Source organism: Acanthaster planci, linkage group LG08 (assembly GCF_054643075.1).
Source record: "Acanthaster planci isolate LZ-2023a linkage group LG08, COTS_SCS, whole genome shotgun sequence".
In the NCBI taxonomy this organism is placed as follows: domain Eukaryota; kingdom Metazoa; phylum Echinodermata; class Asteroidea; order Valvatida; family Acanthasteridae; genus Acanthaster; species Acanthaster planci.
This window is the reverse complement of record NC_141784.1, coordinates 3,853,352-3,871,813: the sequence shown is the minus strand read 5'-3', so window position 1 is coordinate 3,871,813 and position 18,462 is coordinate 3,853,352. Positions and strand designations below refer to the sequence as shown.

Sequence of the window (18,462 nt, the reverse complement as noted above, 5' to 3'; positions counted from 1 at the left end):
CACCCCCGTGGTGTAAGTGGGGGATAACTCAGAGAAAGACCATTTGATTGTAAAAGGGTAAGTACTGACCCCTGTGGGGCGCCATGTCTGTCCCCCTCTCATGTAATAACTCCCCCCCCGCACAATTCCAACCGGGAACGAAATTCGGCATGGACTAATGCAAGTCTATTTCCAGGGTCGCGTGCGAGACCCTGATATTTCGGATCTTTCATCATGCGTGAACACAAATTCCAACATCGTTCCCATGGGTGCGATCTTTTCGTTCCCAGCGTGTTGGTTCCCCTTTATTGAAGGAATACGCACACAGACCATGGATCGAGGTTGCGCAAGGTGGGACTTTTTGACCCGGGACTTTGTTTAATGTCTAGAAAGGATCTGAATTGAGGGCAGTGTGATGCGTATTTCTGCTTCCTATACGGCCGGATCCAGAGTTCTTTCATTCACGCTGTCGTGGTTCTCACTTCTCGTAAACAACTGAACTCCTTAACATTACTTCAAAATGACCTCCTATCACACGAGCATGCTGGTGTGTTCAGGAGTTGTGATGATGATAATTGGTAGTGCAGGCCTCGGCATTGAAATTCCCAAGAAATATTATGGTGAGTAGGCGTAGCTTAGGCCTACATCATGCATGTATTATTAATGAAGTTGTTTAAAGGTTAAGTTACACTTGTAATTCACCGTTTCTTTTCCACATTGGTATGGTAGATTGTACTGGTTGATTGATTGGTAATTGTCTGATTGTCAACGTCAAGACGTTGCGTTGCAACGTTGGTGAATGCAGCAGGGCAGTTTCACCATGTTCATGGGAAAGGTTGCAAAAAGTCTCACAAGGGGTCAAAAATGAAACTTGTTATATCAATAAACAGTGTTTGGCTAGCCTAGTTTTAGTATTGTAAGTGTATGAAATCCTAACCATGCTGAACCTAATGCAGGATTTCAATGGTCCCTAGGTGACAGGAAAATGTTAATTTCAACAAGGCTGAAACCTTTCCCTGTTTTAATTTCAAGACACTTTGCATTTGGCATTTCATAAACTTTGTCAGAACTGAAGGTGTATATCATAAACTGCTATTTCCACATTCCAAACATGTTTGGGGTTGCTTTAAGTTGGTTGACAGCCACCACAATAGTCATGCCTTCAACACTCATGTAAGTTATGCTGTAAAAAACAATGCATATTTTCTGATATTTTGGGAAAATGAAGTTTTTTACTCTCGTTTTTCTTAAAACACCACTTGTCATTTCTGCTAATTCAGACAATCATGCATCCTGCTCAGTATATTCTCCTTTGTCCAAGGGCTACATGTACATACATGTATATGGGAGAACAGCTGTCAAAGAATTGTTTTCCAAGGTTACTGCATTCAAGAATTATGGTGGCCATGCCATGAAAACGGTTCATTTTGTTCAGGAAAGGACAAAATTTAACCTAATGCTACCTTCCATCAAGTTTGATCTTATAAAGCAACATTTTGGGAAATTTAATCATAAAGCTAATTAGATGGACAGACAGGACCAGTATAATCACTTGAACATGTTTTGCTATGAAAATGCAAAATAAAACTGGTAAACATGTGCGATATGGGCATTTCCGTGTAAACAGGGAAAATGGACTCAATTTTTTTTTCACTGACTTTTTTGACTATTGACTAAAGCTATGGAAAAAAGTCCTTAACTAGTCTTTGCTGGCTTTTTAACTTCAAAATTCACCTTTTAAACATTATGTGTATAATTATTTAGTTTTGACATATCAAAAGAGCTATTACACATTCCTCCTAAACAACCCTATTTTAATTTGTATGCTGAGTTAAAATTTGGCTATAATTTCATGAGAGCATTTTCTCATTACATTTTATGACAAACATTCCCTTTCTATTTTAGCTTTTCAGGACAGACCCGTTGAATCAAAGTGGTGGTGATGATGTACGCGAGTCACATAATACACAAAAAGTTAACTGTATACCAAAACCCCAGGGGTATTGAGTTTGTCAATTATAAACCTCCTCCTTGAGTGTGCAACAAACCAAATTACAACAACAATAACCCTAGGTTTTCTGCCTAGGATAATAAATCTGGCACTGAAAGGTAACGCGAGTCACATGTAACGCGAGTCACAGCACTTAGCGTTAGGGTAACGCGAGTCACAATTTAAACTGCAGTAGTTGCAGTGCTTGTAATCTTTTCATCAGTGCCAATTGTTTTCTAAAGTTTACTGGCATCTTAAATAGAGGGCAGCAGATAATATTTTCATAATTCCATACGCTGGTTCCTGTTAGTTTTGCAACATTCCTCATTTACATGTACATATGCACATAGGGGCAGAAAAACAAAAGATTTGCATCTGTCATCATCTATCTGAAACAAAGGTAAGTAAATGTAACTTTCTTACAAAATCATATCAATAGGGGTAAAAAGTGAAGTACAAGTAAAACTTTGCCCAAAGTGAAAGTAAATAATGTGAAAGTAAATAATGCGGGGAAAATTTGAGGCACAAATTGGACAAGTGAATGCATGGAATTCTATGAAGCATGACCTCCACAGCTATTGCAATACATGTAATTAGCCAGATTATACACAATGTAGCATATATCGGTAAATTTTTCTCCTATTTAGCCTCATTTTTCTCTTTCTGCATTTCAAATGTCATACATGTACATGTACTAGGCCTAAAACTTGTACAGTTGACAATATTACTTACATGTACATGTTTCTAGCGCTTGGCACATACATGTACATGTACAGTACATGTACCTGTATTGCTGAATGGCGTTGTAGTAAAATGGTTCAGGAGCAACGTTTTCATAAACGACACATAAAGTGATTTAAGACCCGACTGTGTTCCACAACCCAGCAGAAGTGCCTGCAGGGTCACCTTTGATAATTTGTATCCCACATCATTACACATGTTTACTAGTGCCAAATAATCCAAGGAATCAATGTGTCAGCGCATGAAATGTTCAAATTTGTATGTACTTCACATTTGAAATTACAAGGACATACATGTACATGTTTGTACTAAATAATTTAATCATTTGCAAGGTATCATTAATTGCCTTTCATTTTTGTAAAATTACCCGTAAGGAATGTCACAAAATTTTACTAGAACTGTTTCTTTCATTTCAGATATTGCTGTATGGCTCTCACAGCAGGAGAAAGACAGCGAAAGAGACGTGAAAAGCTTTGTGCTACTGAGAAGTACAACTGAGAAGTATATGTATAGTGACTACCGTAAGCAAAAGAATGAGATGAGCTGAAAAAGTTGTGAGCTTAAGAAGGCAAAGGAACAAACCTAACAAAAGCTAAACAGAATAGGCTGAAAGATTTCAAGGTCAATCATCGTGGCCATTACAACTTCTTGTCATGAAGTGTGTTTGATCAACCATATGTGGTAATGTGGCATTCATTCAAAATGACATTTACCGGTACATGCATGTTGGTTTTTGGAGGGCACCACATGTCAATTCTCCAAAGTAATTCTTTTATCGTTATAATGTTATAAGTGTTAACTTGGCAAGTATTTGTCTTCTCAACTGCAAACCTGACAGCACTGTTGCACTGGTAACTTCATGTATACACAAACAATCAAGCTAATGTGTGCGTAATCTAGGGTAATCTTGAGGTAACGCAGGTCACGGTAACGTGAGTCACATTGATTATTTATGTATTTTTCCTAAACTGGTTGGGAAATGCATATCATTTTAGGTGATGTAGAAATGGTATTGAGTTGTGGGTTTCTGATAACTATTCATTGTTTTCCTCCAATTCATAGTTTGAGGAGAAATTTGATTTAAACCTAAGCCGATTTTACTCCTTTCCTTTTTGTGTAATGCGAGTCATGCTATAATTACAATGCAATAAAAGCGTTGTTATCTGTTGAAATCATTTTTTGTTGGTGTTATTTTATACCAAGTGTCAGTATGTAGGTACTTATTCTGGAACACATACTTTACTCCATTGTGCTTTTGGTATGTCTGTATTTGTAGTTCGTGCGTAGTAACATTATGTGGACCATATGGGCATTTCCACGGTGACTCGGGTTACATTTTAGTTCGTTTTGAAACTTCTATAACCACACACATACTGAAATGTAGCAGTTAAAAATTCCACTAACTGTGTAGGTACTTACACAGGAAAAGGACGTTTTTAACTAACATTTGCATGGCATATTCATGAGCATTTATATCTTATTTACTTGTGATCACTGCAGTACAATATTTTTATATTAGGTTATTACAGTGTGTAGTGTTGAGTTGACAGGTAATGAGTAATATTTCATTTCTTTTCATTTTGGAAGAAATACCATTTTCAGGAGAGGACATTTTGAAAAAAAACATTTAACTAACAAACCACTGTCTCACTCAAAACAGTGAAAAAAAACGGTCAGCCAATTCCAATGAAATTTGGTATACACTTTCTTGGAACTTATCTCAATGTCCACGCAAAACCAGGCAGTTCTGTTTCTATTTGATTTTATTTCACATCAATTGCAGTTTCTAGAAAATTTGAATGAGACTCCAAATCTGGTGTTTTAGCACCTGTTTCAGTTCATATCTTGAGAACCATAATGCACAAGGCCTTGAAAATTTTTTAGAGATTGCAACGATGTAAACTCCCTGTGAGACAAAAAGCATGAAGTTCCAGCAAAGTTTTCCTATCAAAAAACGCATCAATATCCAATTTTTCATTTTGCAACTTTTCCCGTGAAACTGGCCAGCAGATGGTTGGTTGGAGTCGAGTTGACCGATACCTGAAGGTACTTCGAGAACTCTAAGTCACTACTCCGTCATCTGGTCATACTCCGTGTGACGTAGAGAAGACAAGGTTTACATGGTGTCGTAATGCTATGAGTTTTTTTAATCGAATTTTTGTGGTGAAATGTTTCACAAGTTTGAAAAAAGCTATTAAATCAAATTTTCCCCTGTCAGCAAATCAGATTAATCTACATGCATACCTCTTAAAAAGCGTGATAACCAAGTTTCAGAGCATGAGACAGAGTGATTTTGGAAAAGAAATGAGATTTTTGCTCACCAATTTCTTGCTTCCACCGTTCATGCAGTTCTTGTTTGTCAGACTGCGCATGCGTCAAGCCCACCAATGACTGTCCTTGCTCTGCATCTTGGTTTGACCATTTTCGGAGGCAGGGGGATTTTTAAGTCCCGCAATCTGTCACCACTACACAGCATAGCACAATGTCGCGTGTCCCGCCCGATGGTTGTTTCCAGGTCACAGCAGCTACCAGGACGAAAATGGTCGAACCGAGATGCAGACAGGGGGAAATTTGATTTAATAGCTTTCTTACACGTGTGAACCATTTCACCACAAAAAATTTGAATGGAAAAACCCATAGTGTTACGATACCATGTAAACCTTGTCTTCTGTAAGTCACACGGAGTACTATGACGGAGTAGTGACTTAGAGTTCTTGAAGTAACCTGAAGGCATCAGGACATTTGGCCAAGTTTTAGTCAAATGCACTTGAGATCATTTGATGAGTTTCTGATTTTGTAAATCTTTGGAAGTTGGCAGTCGTCATTGGTTGAATTTATGACAATCAAAAGGGTTAGGCTTTAGTTTGGGTAAAGAAATCCAGTCAGCTGATCAGTAGAGGCACACATCACAACTCGAGAACTGTTCCAGTATTCGGAGAAGTTTACAAGGGGACAAAATTTGGTCATGCTATATAGCGTCAACACATACAACTAGGGTCAACAAATCGTCAACAACTCGAAAATATCCTCTAAAGATTTAAAAGCAGTTTTATTATAATTTAAAGACTCTAAGACCTGCCACTGTGTAAGAGAAACATCGAATTCGCTTCCAGATTCACGCAGAAAAATGAAACTTTTTCACGATGTATGGAGATCGACATCTTTCTTTTCTCTACCGTCCACACAAAAACAAGATGGTGGCTGGTCAGGCTGCACGACCAAGCCCGAATTTGTCGCTCAAATTTCCACACTCAAATATCATTTTCGATGTGATACATTGAATATGATGTGTAGGAGCCTTACTAATATCGTAAATATAAAATATTTGCATAAAAATGCTTGAATATTTTGTTGACGCTCGTTGACGCTAAATAGCATAACCCACAAAACCAGTCCCCTGAAAGAGAGAATGTCTCCTCAAAAGGGGACATTTTTTCCCCCAAGTGGGCTTAGGTCAAAAATGTCCACATGCACGTGTACACGTAGTATCAAATTTTTCTCCCACATTTTCCATTATGTACATGTACATGAAGCTCTGTGTTCAACCCAGTGTTGTTTCACACTTGTTTTGTGCAAACCAAACTTATGGCATGTACATGTAGCTCTACTAAGTGGAGTGTTAGTATTCCTCTTTTATGATCCCGTCCAAAATCCCGTTCTTGTGAGAGATGCAAAATTTATTTTAATTTAACTGGGACGAAAGAAATGCAAAATTGTGTCTGAACTGTGTCCTGGATTTATTGGACCAAAGTTGAAGCTGGACAAATTTCCCCCCAAAAATCCTAAAGAATTGCCAGGAAAAGAATTGATTGAGGCATCCAAAGATTAGCAGAGACATATTAAAAAAAAAAATCAGTTGCCCATTTAAGCAAAAATCCAAAAAAAAAATCCAAAATAGAGTTTTCAACAAACAGTCAATAAATCTTCCATCCAAAAAAACCTTTAACAAAAAATGAATCTGAAAGAAATCATTGATAAAACCCACACAGGGGATTACTCTAAAAGTAAAAACCGAGTCCACAGCAGACAAAGCTTAGGAGGCAGAATCTTGCTGGTACAATGAAGGCACAGAGCTGTTAAAATTGTGGAGTTGCCTGAATGCTGCTGGTCTGCTAAAATTGTCAGAGGGTCAAGAGGACTGCTCAACCCTTGTCCCTTGTGGTGGCACTCACGAGGGGGTCTGGAATGTACATGTGCTAAACTTCAAGGGGGAAACTCTCTAAAACAATGCAGGTGCTTAGGGTATAGCAAACTAAACTAAGGAACTGGGGCACCACTTTTAACAGAGTAAAAAAAAACTACAAGTTATGTTGCCCCCACTACACATGCGCACAAAGTGGAAGCGATGAACATGATGCATGCGTCCACTCAAGTGCATTTTCATCGGTGAATTTTTGCCATGTCTAATGTTGCAGTGTAATGGACACAATGAAGACCTGTGTGTGAATCTGGTATAGACTTGGATTTGCATTTTTTTTTCCTCTGACAGGAATGGTTGACATCGTTAGCTCCTGTGGATATCGTTCCATCTTTACTCGGAGCTTTGGACCTTCCGACACATATGAGACTGAAGCAACACTTGTCTACTCCATGATTGGAACAGAATACTCCTCGGGATCTACCTGTCAGTACAAATTCTCTTCTGTCTCTAGCAGCTCTCTGGTAGTCAATGCAGAACATGTACCGATAGGGTTCAGCAACGGTCGCTCTTGTCTAACGTTCTACCAAAGCTCATCTTCTTCCTTCCGCCCCACAACTCTACTGGCAAAGTACTGTAATGAAACATTGTTTCAGGTGAAGACACAAAGCCCTTACCTGTTGATAGTTTTGTCTGTAAGAAGCGCCTCTCAGGCAGTGGGATTCCGTCTGGCTGTGACTCCAGTGTTCGAATCTGGTAAGAATCAGAACTTTAATCAACCTTTCGTGGTAAATGTACTTGATTCGTCCACATTGTCATTTGTCCACCTACATGATAACAACAGATATTAGAGGTGACTGGAATGTGTAAAGTAAAGCAGCACATTTTGACCTTAACGATCCCACACCAGCCAAACTAGCCAAACTGTATTGTTGGTATCTGTTAGGATGAGCACTGCTCTGGCATACTGGCTGTGTTTTTGTATAGGATTAGGCATGCCACAAATACTGGTACTGTACATATAATTAGAGTCCATTTATTTATGTGCACAGTTTACTCTGTGGTGTTGAGTTTTGTAAGGATGCAGGAAAGTTGCCAGTAAATCACCCTACAGATGGGATACTGTTAAGATTCATGTACATGTATTACCCCGTACCTGTGCAAGCATTGTGAATATTAGGGTTTGCTGTGATCTGCGCAGTTGTTTGATCTTGCTGTATGAGCTGTCAACAATTTCCCCTTCAGACAATTGCATTCTCTCGCTAATTCACAGTTTTGAAAGATCTTCCAAAAAAAGGGAAGTTGAGTTGGAGATTGCTAATTGACAAATAGACGACTAATTGTGCAATATATATGAATTATCCCGCATGTAATGACTACATGTATGGTGCATACATCGACATGTAGAAATTGCTAAGAAATACAGTTTGATCCCTGTTCTTTTTTTAGCTTGGGGTCAGACCCAAATGCGACAAGCAGATCTTGATTCAGATCTTGAAAACGTAGGCCTTTCTTTCGCCGTCATATTCTAAAGCCATGTACAACATTTATTTGGGGGATGGTTATGATTCCAGTTTCTGTCCAGGTTTGACTGCAGCATTATGAAAACGTACATTTAGCACCCAATGGCTGTACTGAATAAAACTTGCCAGCTAACCACACAAACAGATTCAGTAGCAAATATTAATTTAATAAAGAAAAGGTTTTAACAACCCACTAACATGTACATGTACAATGTACTCTCATGCCTTACATAACCTGAACCAAACCAACAACTACATGCCATGTACATGTGGTCCAGTCAGCTGACTGGTGGGTTGTTCAATCTCCCGTCATTGGTTAACATTGCATGTGGTACATACTTCCTCCATGATTGTACACGTATTTCCACTGTCATACCACATACACGTAGCACTGGATGACAAGCATGTGCAATAGACCTCTATCACGGGGCAGCCATCTTACTTTTCTACCATTCAAAGCAGTGTACTGGTAATCAAAATGAGGCAGGATCCGAATCTGTTGTCTAGAGCTAGGTCTAGGTCTTCGCCCCATTGGAAATGCGTGGAGATGTGCAGACGATTGCCCCAAACATGCATGAAGTGCACCCCCAAGCGGCAAAAGAAAGACAGATGGTTGTAAGTTTTCCAAATGGGTTCTTCCATGCATTCTGCGTGTACGCAAGGGCCATACAGAAATTAAGGAATAAATTCGTTACACATACTCAGCGTCAAATGCGCCGTTAATCTTCATTATAAATGCGGCGAGTACCAACAAAAAAAAAACCACGCCCTCTTTTGTTGTGCTCGGAGCGGATAGACCGAGGCTCTGGAAGCCCTTTTTGGACACTGCCTGAGTCTGGAAGGAAATATTGTCTGTTCCCTTTTATCAATACACAAAGTTGTATTGCTATTGCCAAAGGGGCTACAGGGAACAAAACAATCATGACAGCATGAAGGTCTGACATTGCTTTTTACATACCGGTGGGCAAGAATTCTGTGCCAAATGTGCGTAGCGGAAATATAGTTTTTGCTGTCTATAAATGCAAAATTTCAGTCACTGGAAGTGAAAACTCTACGTGGCACTTTCATGGTACATGTAGATTAAGAAAATACCCGAACAGGATGTGTTGAGGCATTGTAAATGTGGCAGAGCCTATTAAATACACGTTTTTACATAGAAGTACCGGTAGTTCCCCTTAAAAAATGTTTAGCTTTAGTTTAGAGTTTTTGATTTTTTTCTCGTAGTGTGCCCCCCCCCATTTATTTGTTTAATTAAGCCCCAGCTTGCCCCTATATATAGAGTTGCCATACCAGTATACTGTGTGGCCACACTCAGTCTAGCAGATCAGCAGAGACCAGTCACATGTATTGTTCCTCCTAACTGGAGTGTGGTTTTCTGCTTGAGCCCTATTCTACTATAAGTAAGTGGTGAGTTTCTAAACTTTTCTTATTCATGTATAAAGTTAATTTTTTCCTCTTTCCTCAATATTATCTAGTTTCGAAACTTTTTAGCCAAGGTTTGTCCATTTGCTTTCTGAGTATTAGTTTTCCGAATCACCAAAGTTTTCCTAATTTTGTCTAGCTTTTTTTTGTCTAGCTAATTTTGTCAAATCTTATATCATCTTTTAGATCTATACTTATCCGATTTTCTCATATTTTCGTACTCTTTTTAGTCTAAGAATGTTAGTGATGTATCAGTATTTCCATCCATTCTTCTCTTCCTAGTTGACTGATTATTTGGATTTGCCAAGGGATTTGAATACTTAATGAGCCCCATAGACCTGCTCTCCTTCCTGTACTGTGTAGTTTATGTAGAGGAAAGTGTTTTTGTTTCTTACATCTGTGTTCTTTACTTCTCTTGGTTTTTTTACAGATCGAGGTCTGAGTGTAAACTCATAAGGTCTCTTTTACACACTGTGTTGGGTTTTGGTTTTTAATCTTTTGGTTTAAGTCTTTTAAGTCCTTTATTAATTGGTTTTGGCATTTTTTCCAGTACTTTTTCATTAATAAATTATTTTTTGTCCCTTTTTTTGAAGTCAAATATTGGTGTCTGAGTCCTTATAAATTCAGTTTCCTGCGACTTTTCCTTCAAAGATCCTTGGTTTGGTTTGAGATTTTGCTGTTTTGCGAGTTCCCCATTGTGTGTCATTTTTCCCCGTTACATAGACAACAAATAATAAATGTTTTGTGTTCATGCAGTGGAAAGAATGATTTCATTCAGTGACAAATTTGATGGTCCACTTTACGGGGTGAACTCAATACATGTAGGTCACCTAATGAAAATATTCTTACCCTTGTACTCACAAACTTTCAATACCATTTCAGCACATTGGTGAATACCTCAAAGGGAAGTTTGATGTGTACGCATCCAAAAATAACACCAAAATTCTGTGTACAAGCATGTCATCATGGCACTCGATATACCCTGTACCAGTACCTACCAGTATGCTAACTCAGCAGTTTTTTTTTCCCATTTCAGATGGGGATCTCAGCAATCCCTTCCGCTGTCGCGATGGATCCGTAATCAGCTCTAACTTGGTGAATGATGGCCACCCAAATTGTCCGGACAAAAGCGATGAAAACGGTACATACAAATTCGTATCGTGGTCGTCTGTATATATGTGTACATTTAGAAGCTTATCGTTTAGGGTATTCTCTTACATTTGGACCAGATGCGTGTTCAAATGTGTCATTAGAGCCACAGTGCACTGTTCAGTGTTGCAGCCATAGTCAAATACATGTATTACATGTACCTGTAAGTAGAGTCAAGTCTTGAACATCTTCACATGAAGCATCTTTTGGGTTTTTGTTTTTAAAGAGGTGGGTCTGAGTTTTTTTGTCCTGATATATATGTATACTGTATATACTTGTTTTATTTTTAGTTTCTGTTTGATTGCCATGCTTTTTAGAATTTTCCAACAACCATTTGTGTCTCCTCTGTTCAAAGACACGGAGAGGACAGAAACATTGTTGGACAAGACAAGTGAAGATGTTTGAACTGGATGATGTAGTTTGCTTTTAAAGTTTTAACACAGTTATCACAAGTGCAGTGTGCATCCCCAGGGCATATTTGAACAGTCACTTGGAGTGTGTTGAAGGCACTTCCTGAAGGTCTCATCTTAGGAAGTATAGACATACAGTGTATATTTAACACGTGAGATCTTTGGAGACTGACCAAGGTCTCTGAGATGCTACAGCCATGAAATAGACTATTTATAAAATATCACGGGACCTACAATCCTCCATCAAATGACAAGGTTCTGCTTGTTATATAAAACTCACTGACCTACATGTATGTGTGTGTGGCAAGAAGTCAGCCCTGACCTTAAGACATTCAATTTGCATTCTGCCATTGACAGATAATTCTTCTTTTCCCTGCGCCGGCCGCCTGATACCTTGTGGTAGTGAGTCAGGACCGTGCATTGCCAAAGAGTGGAAGTGCGATCGAATTCCTGACTGCCCAAATGCAGAAGACGAGGAGGGTTGTGGTAGGTCCATGTTTAGGTGTAAGTGGCTGCCAGTGCGATTGATACAAAGAGTCTGGTGCATTTATTTCTTTTCTAACAAGCTTTGAATTAAACAATGGATAGATTTTTCATGTAGACTTGTGAGTCTGTCTATGAGTTGAGTATCACTTGCGTTCACAAATATTTCAAAGGAAAATACACTGTTGAGATTGACTAGTTTGCAGCCCTGCAGGATTGTGCATAACATGCATTGCTAATTTTCGTCCAATCCCATCAATGAACATCTCAAAAGATTTATTACACACGGCTGCATACTGTAGGGGTGTGTTACTCTGCTTGAGATTGTGTCTGTTATCAAGTCCTAGTTTTAGACAGCAGTTTGCACTGCATGCAAACTCGGTCTTTGTGCATAGTTTGCGCAGTAAATTAGTGTTGATAGAATGCACATTCACATGTAGGTTTACACTTTGTCTGCCTGATACTGTTCCAAGTTTCTTACATTTTAATTTTATTTTAGTATACAAGTGTCCTGGTAGTTCCGACAATGGTGAGTCATTTTCTGAGTACGAATGCAGAGATAAAAGCTCCTGTTTCAGTGAGTATGATCGGTGTCGCGGACACAGCTATGGGATATGCGATGATGAATCTGAGAATATGGACTGCGGTAAGTTTGTTTCTCTGAACGATGCTACTGTCCCAACTACCGTCTGGCACTGTTGTTGGCTTCATGCAAGATGTTAAATACCCCAGCAAAAATCCCAATTTTCCTTAATCCGGGGGGGAGGGGGGGAGACCCTGTTCAGGAAGCCTTGCCAAGACTAAGCATGACAATTGTTCTGTGTCAGGGGTCAGGGGTACATCGCACAGCAATGCCAAATGCATGCAACAGAGGTCTCATGTAAACTGTTTGACTACAGTTTTCCACGAGTGAAACGATTTTCCTGTGTGCAGTATTTGCACACTACGCTGTATTTTGCAATGCCCTCTGTCCTTGGAGGTCTGCTGTAAGGCTGAGGTAGAATTGAATAACTAGAGGTACATATAAAGTCCATCATTTGCAGATATCCAAAAGATGACTGACAAAATTATTGTTGAAAAGCTTACTTACACTGTACATGAAGATTAATGACTGTGGAACTACATAAACTTACTGAAACAATTTTTCTGGCAAGCTGTTATTTGAAGAAAACAGTAAAAGGAGGCTATTTCTAACAAGTTGTGTCTAAAGGTGTGTACGTGTATTTGGGAAATTGCCGTTAGAAGCATGCGCAAGCATTGCTGCTACAATATTAGTTACAATATTCCTCAGTTCGGTGAGTGACATTGCAGAACTGTGCCTGACCGAAAGTGAGAACGTATCTCCAGAAGCCGAATTCAGGCTTCATTCAAAACATGACTTAGCAACTTTTAATTGGAACTGGCAATCCTAAAATATTGTTTTTCTCAGAATATTCAGCATGCACTGAGCAGAACCTTCATTAGGTTAGTTTATAGGTTGCCTGCTTCAGATTTTGAATGACGTCATTGCCCCAGTCTCAGAGGAACATAATGCACAAATGATGAATGATAAACTGTACCTTTAAGCAAAGGCTTTTATGCTGTCAGTAGTTGGCCGCAGTGAACATGGACCACAGCGCCCATTTGTCAATATTTTCTGACATCCAAGATAGCAGGAAGGAGCTGTTGGGAAGTATATGTACAAATTATACATATTTACGCCATCAGTTCAAACACGGAAGGGAAGCCAGTGACCACCTCGGTGCATGGTCCATATTCAATTTACAAGAGGTAAAACAGCATGGGAACCAGTGCAGTGCCAGAGTTCCAAATATGGGATTTCATTGCGTGGAGACATGGTATTCTTGTCCTCGGCTGAGAGTTCCATGGTATGTAGCAGTCTTACCATTCTCATTTCCCTTCCTTACATCACAGATAATTGTGATGATTATTCCTACTCCTTGTACGACGAAAGCGGTTTCAGCGGAAATGGACCCAAATTTGAGCCCTACTGTCCAATGACCCGAACATGTATGACAGTCGACAAGTTTTGTAATGGCATCCGTGACTGTCCAAACGGAGCAGATGAGGACTATAACCTGTGCCGTATGTATAATAATAACCCAGTTTGTTTTTTTCAATGTTTCAGCAGATCTGTCACCATGGAAACTGGAGCATATTCAGTGCGTGTGAGTTGGTATACAAGTGCACTGATACAGCCGATGCAGTGCACATGTATTGCTAATTCCAATTCTACCAATGATGTGCTTCATTTTCTATGTGCACTGCTTAAAAAAAAAACAATCTGATTCATTGCAGCATGGTTTTTGTGGGCGGGAAATTTTGAACCTACCAACTGCCCTTTGTGCACAAAGTTATCGTTGGAATATGCAACAATAACTATGCAATATATAAAGCAATATGTGTGAATTTCCTGCATTAAATTAATGTACATTGCCTTTAGGGTAGTGTGTAGAGTTTCAATGCCTTGCCTTCATACCTATTTAAACTAATGGAATCTTTTTGGAGGGGCCCAAATATTTTTTATTTTCGTAGTCAAAATGTAGTAGTCATAAACCAAATGCCACAAATACTGAGTATTTATGTATCTCTTACTGTATCCTCATATTTTTCAATACTTGGGGGCTCGCTCACAAAGCATTATTTGCCACCAGAGCAGCTGCACTCAGCAGCCCAGTTAAAGTTCAACATACAGAGGCAGCCTCGCAGACTTCTTGAATTTTGTGTGTGTGTGCACAAAACAAATGGGGATTATGGTTAGGCATCAGCCATCAGTGAGTCAGACATGCATGACATTGTTAACATCTGAGCAGTGCCTTTGTATATAGATAGCCAGCTTGTGTTTACCCATCGTCTGGTGGGTACCTATTCCTGTATGATATCATTGCATTTGTGGGGAGGCGGTCTAAATCACCAGTAGGAATTAAGTGTCGTTAGGTCCCAGATCACAATTAACTCTTGGTCAGGTACTGGCTGAGTACCAGACACTGATTGCTGAAAACCCCCTTTTTAGCATTGTAGGAGAGCATGCAGATGATTTTACTTGTACCTTCAAGATAGATGGACCATTTGTCGTTTGTGCTTGTTTTTGAGGGTTTGAAGTGGTGACTTTGCTTCGTATTTCAAGACTGGTGCCTAATTAATCTGATAGTGATTCAGCTCTGTCCGTACTGTGTACATGTGCATGTGCATGTATTTGAAGAGAATGCACAAGAACTTGTGGGTCAAGTAGTTCAATTCCAAAAATTGGCATGTCATGCACCATGTCATTTCATTTTGCATCCAGCTATACTTGTGTTTATATTAGAATGCATGTATGTGCGCATCCATACCTCATTGGCCAACAGGGTTTTGAGTTTTGATAACTTACATTGTAAAACCCTTTTGAAAACGGCAAGTACACAACAGATGTGAATAAAGCATTCCACCCTCTCAGATTCACTGAAATATTGCTGACACATCTGTGGAACTTAACATCTTTTGTCAGTCTCACATCTTAAAGGCGAAAGATTATGCAAAAAAAAGGTCAGTTATTTTTCAGACAGCTGAAAATATAAAGGGTCTGTTCCACCTTTTTATTTCAAAAATTGTCTTTCTTGCATGGTAGTGTCATTTTATCGATTGGTGATAAGGTTCTTTATGTCAGCTTTCAGATAACTACAGAATTAAGACAACACAGCAAGCTTGATAGGCACATCAGGCTCTTAGAATCAGATCATTAGCCCAAGTACTGAGGAATGAATAGTTTCATTTAATTTGTTTTTCTTGATTCATCTCCTGCAGATCCGTCAATCTATTGGTACTGGACCCCCGGCCAGCTGGCCGGTGTTTTCATCGGTTTCATCATCTTTGTCTTTATTGTTGTGGTCATAGTCATCGTTGTGCAGAAGAAGTGTCGTAAAGAAGTTGTGTAGACCAGCTATGCCAGGCAGCTGCCATCTTAGTCTAATTCCCAGAGGTCTAGACAGTGATCATTTGTGGAGTTTTGCACCGCACACCAACCGTGACACTTCTAGAATAATGGCCAGATTTATATTTTTCCAGTACTTGCTATAATGTATATGCATGAACAGTTTTTCAACGAAGTGCTAAGTTTATATCACCATAAGGAGGGCCTTCCATCTTTCTTGACAGAGTTTGGAATAAGAAGCACTGTGACAATTTTGTTTGCATGTATCACAATTTTATTTGGTTTGTGCAAAATTGTAGGACAGTGTCACATGGTCATTTGGTGACTGGGGATATTTCCCATCACTTTCAGATAACTGAAACTGATTTGAAATGTGAGTCACTTGGGAAGATGCAACTTCAAGTTTCTTCCGAGCCAGTGGAAACTTTTCAAATGTACACAAGATTAACCTGGAAAAGTGTCCTTTGGGGGAAAAATCCTGAAATATGATTGGCCTGAAATAAATTGAAAGACACATTGTTTGGATAAAACTGAAATAATCGACTGGAAAGTGCCTGACCTGCAAACCCTCTGGAACAGAATGTCGGTTGTGTTAGGAAAAAATCAGATGATGGCATTTTTTAATGATATTAATGCTCAACAGGGTTAGGTTTATGCAACATGCATTGATTGCCAGCATGATTCTCAATTATTTCAAACTTATCAAAGGGGAAGTTGGAGTAGTTCTGTATACCTGGTTAATCGTTTTCTGCTCGTGCATGGATAGACCAGTTGTCATGTTTGCTTTCTTATGACAGTGACTTTGGACACAGAATGTAACAGAATGAGCCTCAAGTTTTACGCAAGTGAACACCTGTTTTGTCAAAATGATGTGCATGAGTGGTTTCTGTATAGGGATGCCATCCTTACTGACTATGCATACACATTATTGAAAAGTAATGATTGTGACTTCTTTATTTCGTCCTGTGACATTGATTTCTGCGTAAAACTTAAGGCTCATTCTGTTACATTCTGTGACTTTTGATTCAGTAACCAAGTTGCTGTGCATGTCAATTTCTTCTTTGTTATAAAGATAATCACTTGCTTTTGGACATGTGATTAGTAAGGGGTATTGCAGCATACCTGTGTACAAAAATTGTTTATTTCTATGGAGTGAATTTTTATGTGTGGCCTTTGACAGAAGTGGCAAGTTTCTTCTGCTGTCCAGTGTATCACAGAAAGCCAACCGATAAGGAAATGATGTTTTAAATTACTGTATCTGATTTCTAAAGGAAGGAGATGAATGATGTCAGTGAATGTTTTGTGAATGAAATTGTAAGCGAATCTTACTGTCTACTGATTTGAATTTTTATAGTATTGACGGAAATCAAATGGTAATTTATTGGTCCTTGTTGTCTTGCATAGTTGTAATCCAATACATTTGTTGAGGTTATGTTTGGACTTCAATGGAAATAAGGCTGTGCAAGTAGCTTTTTTTTTTGGGGGGGGTCTATCCCAGAATTATTCAACCGTATCCTGTGGGTTTGTATGTGGACTTGTCGTTGAATTGATCGATTTCTAAATAAATGATTATGATAATAACAGTCAGTCACCTTACACGTGGTGGAGGGAAGTTTGTAGAGTTACCCTTTTTTACCGAGATCTCATGACGTGGAGAAGTCTCCACTAGCCTGGCCGGTAATCCTGAGGTCTGTTAGGAATTAGTTTTCAATTTTCTTTAATGATAGCAGTCATTTATTAAGTCGTTTATCAAAAGATAAACTACAGTTACCTTTTAATCTGCTCGAGATGAGTTTATTTTTAAATCTGTACGAAATAACCTTATCCAAAACTAAACTGCTGAGGCATACCTTGGCTGGTAATAATAGCTTACAACTAATGACGTCGCGTCATACCTGTTCAAACTCCGATGAGATTGAAGGAGTACATTTCTTGATGTGAAATCTGAAGAAATCAAACAATGAAGGCAAAGACATTTTAGTTACCAATTTGTATCTTGGATCCTATTCAGAAATTGTTGGTTTATGTCTTAAGAGGCTGCACTTAAAGTGTTCGTTTTACACAGATGTATCCTCGTACTAAATTCGTTAGAGGTATTAGCAGAACAACCAAGAACTTCTGCTATATATTTTTGGTATTTACATTGGGTCTATTCTGCTGCTGTACTTTCATTGAATTGGTTGTTTTCTGGCAGATTTTTAAAATGCATATTATGTACATATACGTAACTATATATCTCAATTTGTAGATAAAAAGATGTAATCTGACGTCAACTGCCTTTCTCGTGATCGTTTTCCTTTAAATAAATTCTTTGAAAAGAAGTTTAACTTGGGATTTGTTATCATGTTGAGTTTTATCATTAGGATATTTTTCGCCCTACATTTACAGTTAGGAATCCTGCAGTATTGTGACAGTAGGAGGAAACGAAGGGGGCAAAATATTAACCCCTCCAGCGGCGTATCCAGCTTTTGGTGGGGGGGATTCAAAAGCGGATGCGGCTTCGGGCTTATTTAACATGATGTTGAGTGAGAAAAAAATCGAAAGCCTTACGGTCCCGACATCCTTGGTTTTATTTGCTGATGTTGTTTTCTTAGGGTTTTGGTGTTGTGCTGACTACTTTCTTTTGTACTCATCAATGAAGTATTCTTTGTAAAGACACAAATCCGGGCAAGTTGCTTGTTAAGAGGGAATTCCCACTGCCTTGGGTCGTCTTTGCT

General features: G+C 38.9%; 1 protein-coding gene across 1 annotated transcript; it reads left to right on the top strand.

Annotated features, from left to right (window-relative positions):
• Positions 1–372: 372 nt before the first annotated feature.
• On the top strand, positions 373–18,077 carry LOC110981950 (uncharacterized). The gene is made up of 7 exons (XM_022240010.2): positions 373–599; positions 7,200–7,604; positions 10,830–10,934; positions 11,710–11,838; positions 12,335–12,481; positions 13,750–13,920; positions 15,619–18,077. The coding sequence occupies exons 1-7, from the start codon at positions 500–502 to the stop codon at positions 15,747–15,749; spliced, it is 1,188 nt and encodes a 395-aa protein (XP_022095702.2). The 5' UTR covers positions 373–499; the 3' UTR covers positions 15,750–18,077.
• The last annotated feature ends 385 nt before the right edge of the window (positions 18,078–18,462 follow it).

Excerpts from the sequence above, each read along its gene's own strand:
- LOC110981950 (XM_022240010.2), top strand. The coding sequence starts at position 500 with ATGACCTCCTATCACACGAGCATGCTGGTGTGTTCAGGAGTTGTGATG. Across the intron at positions 600-7,199 it reads AATTCCCAAGAAATATTATG|GAATGGTTGACATCGTTAGC; the intron begins GTGAGTAGGCGT and ends TTCCTCTGACAG. Across the intron at positions 12,482-13,749 it reads ATCTGAGAATATGGACTGCG|ATAATTGTGATGATTATTCC; the intron begins GTAAGTTTGTTT and ends CTTACATCACAG.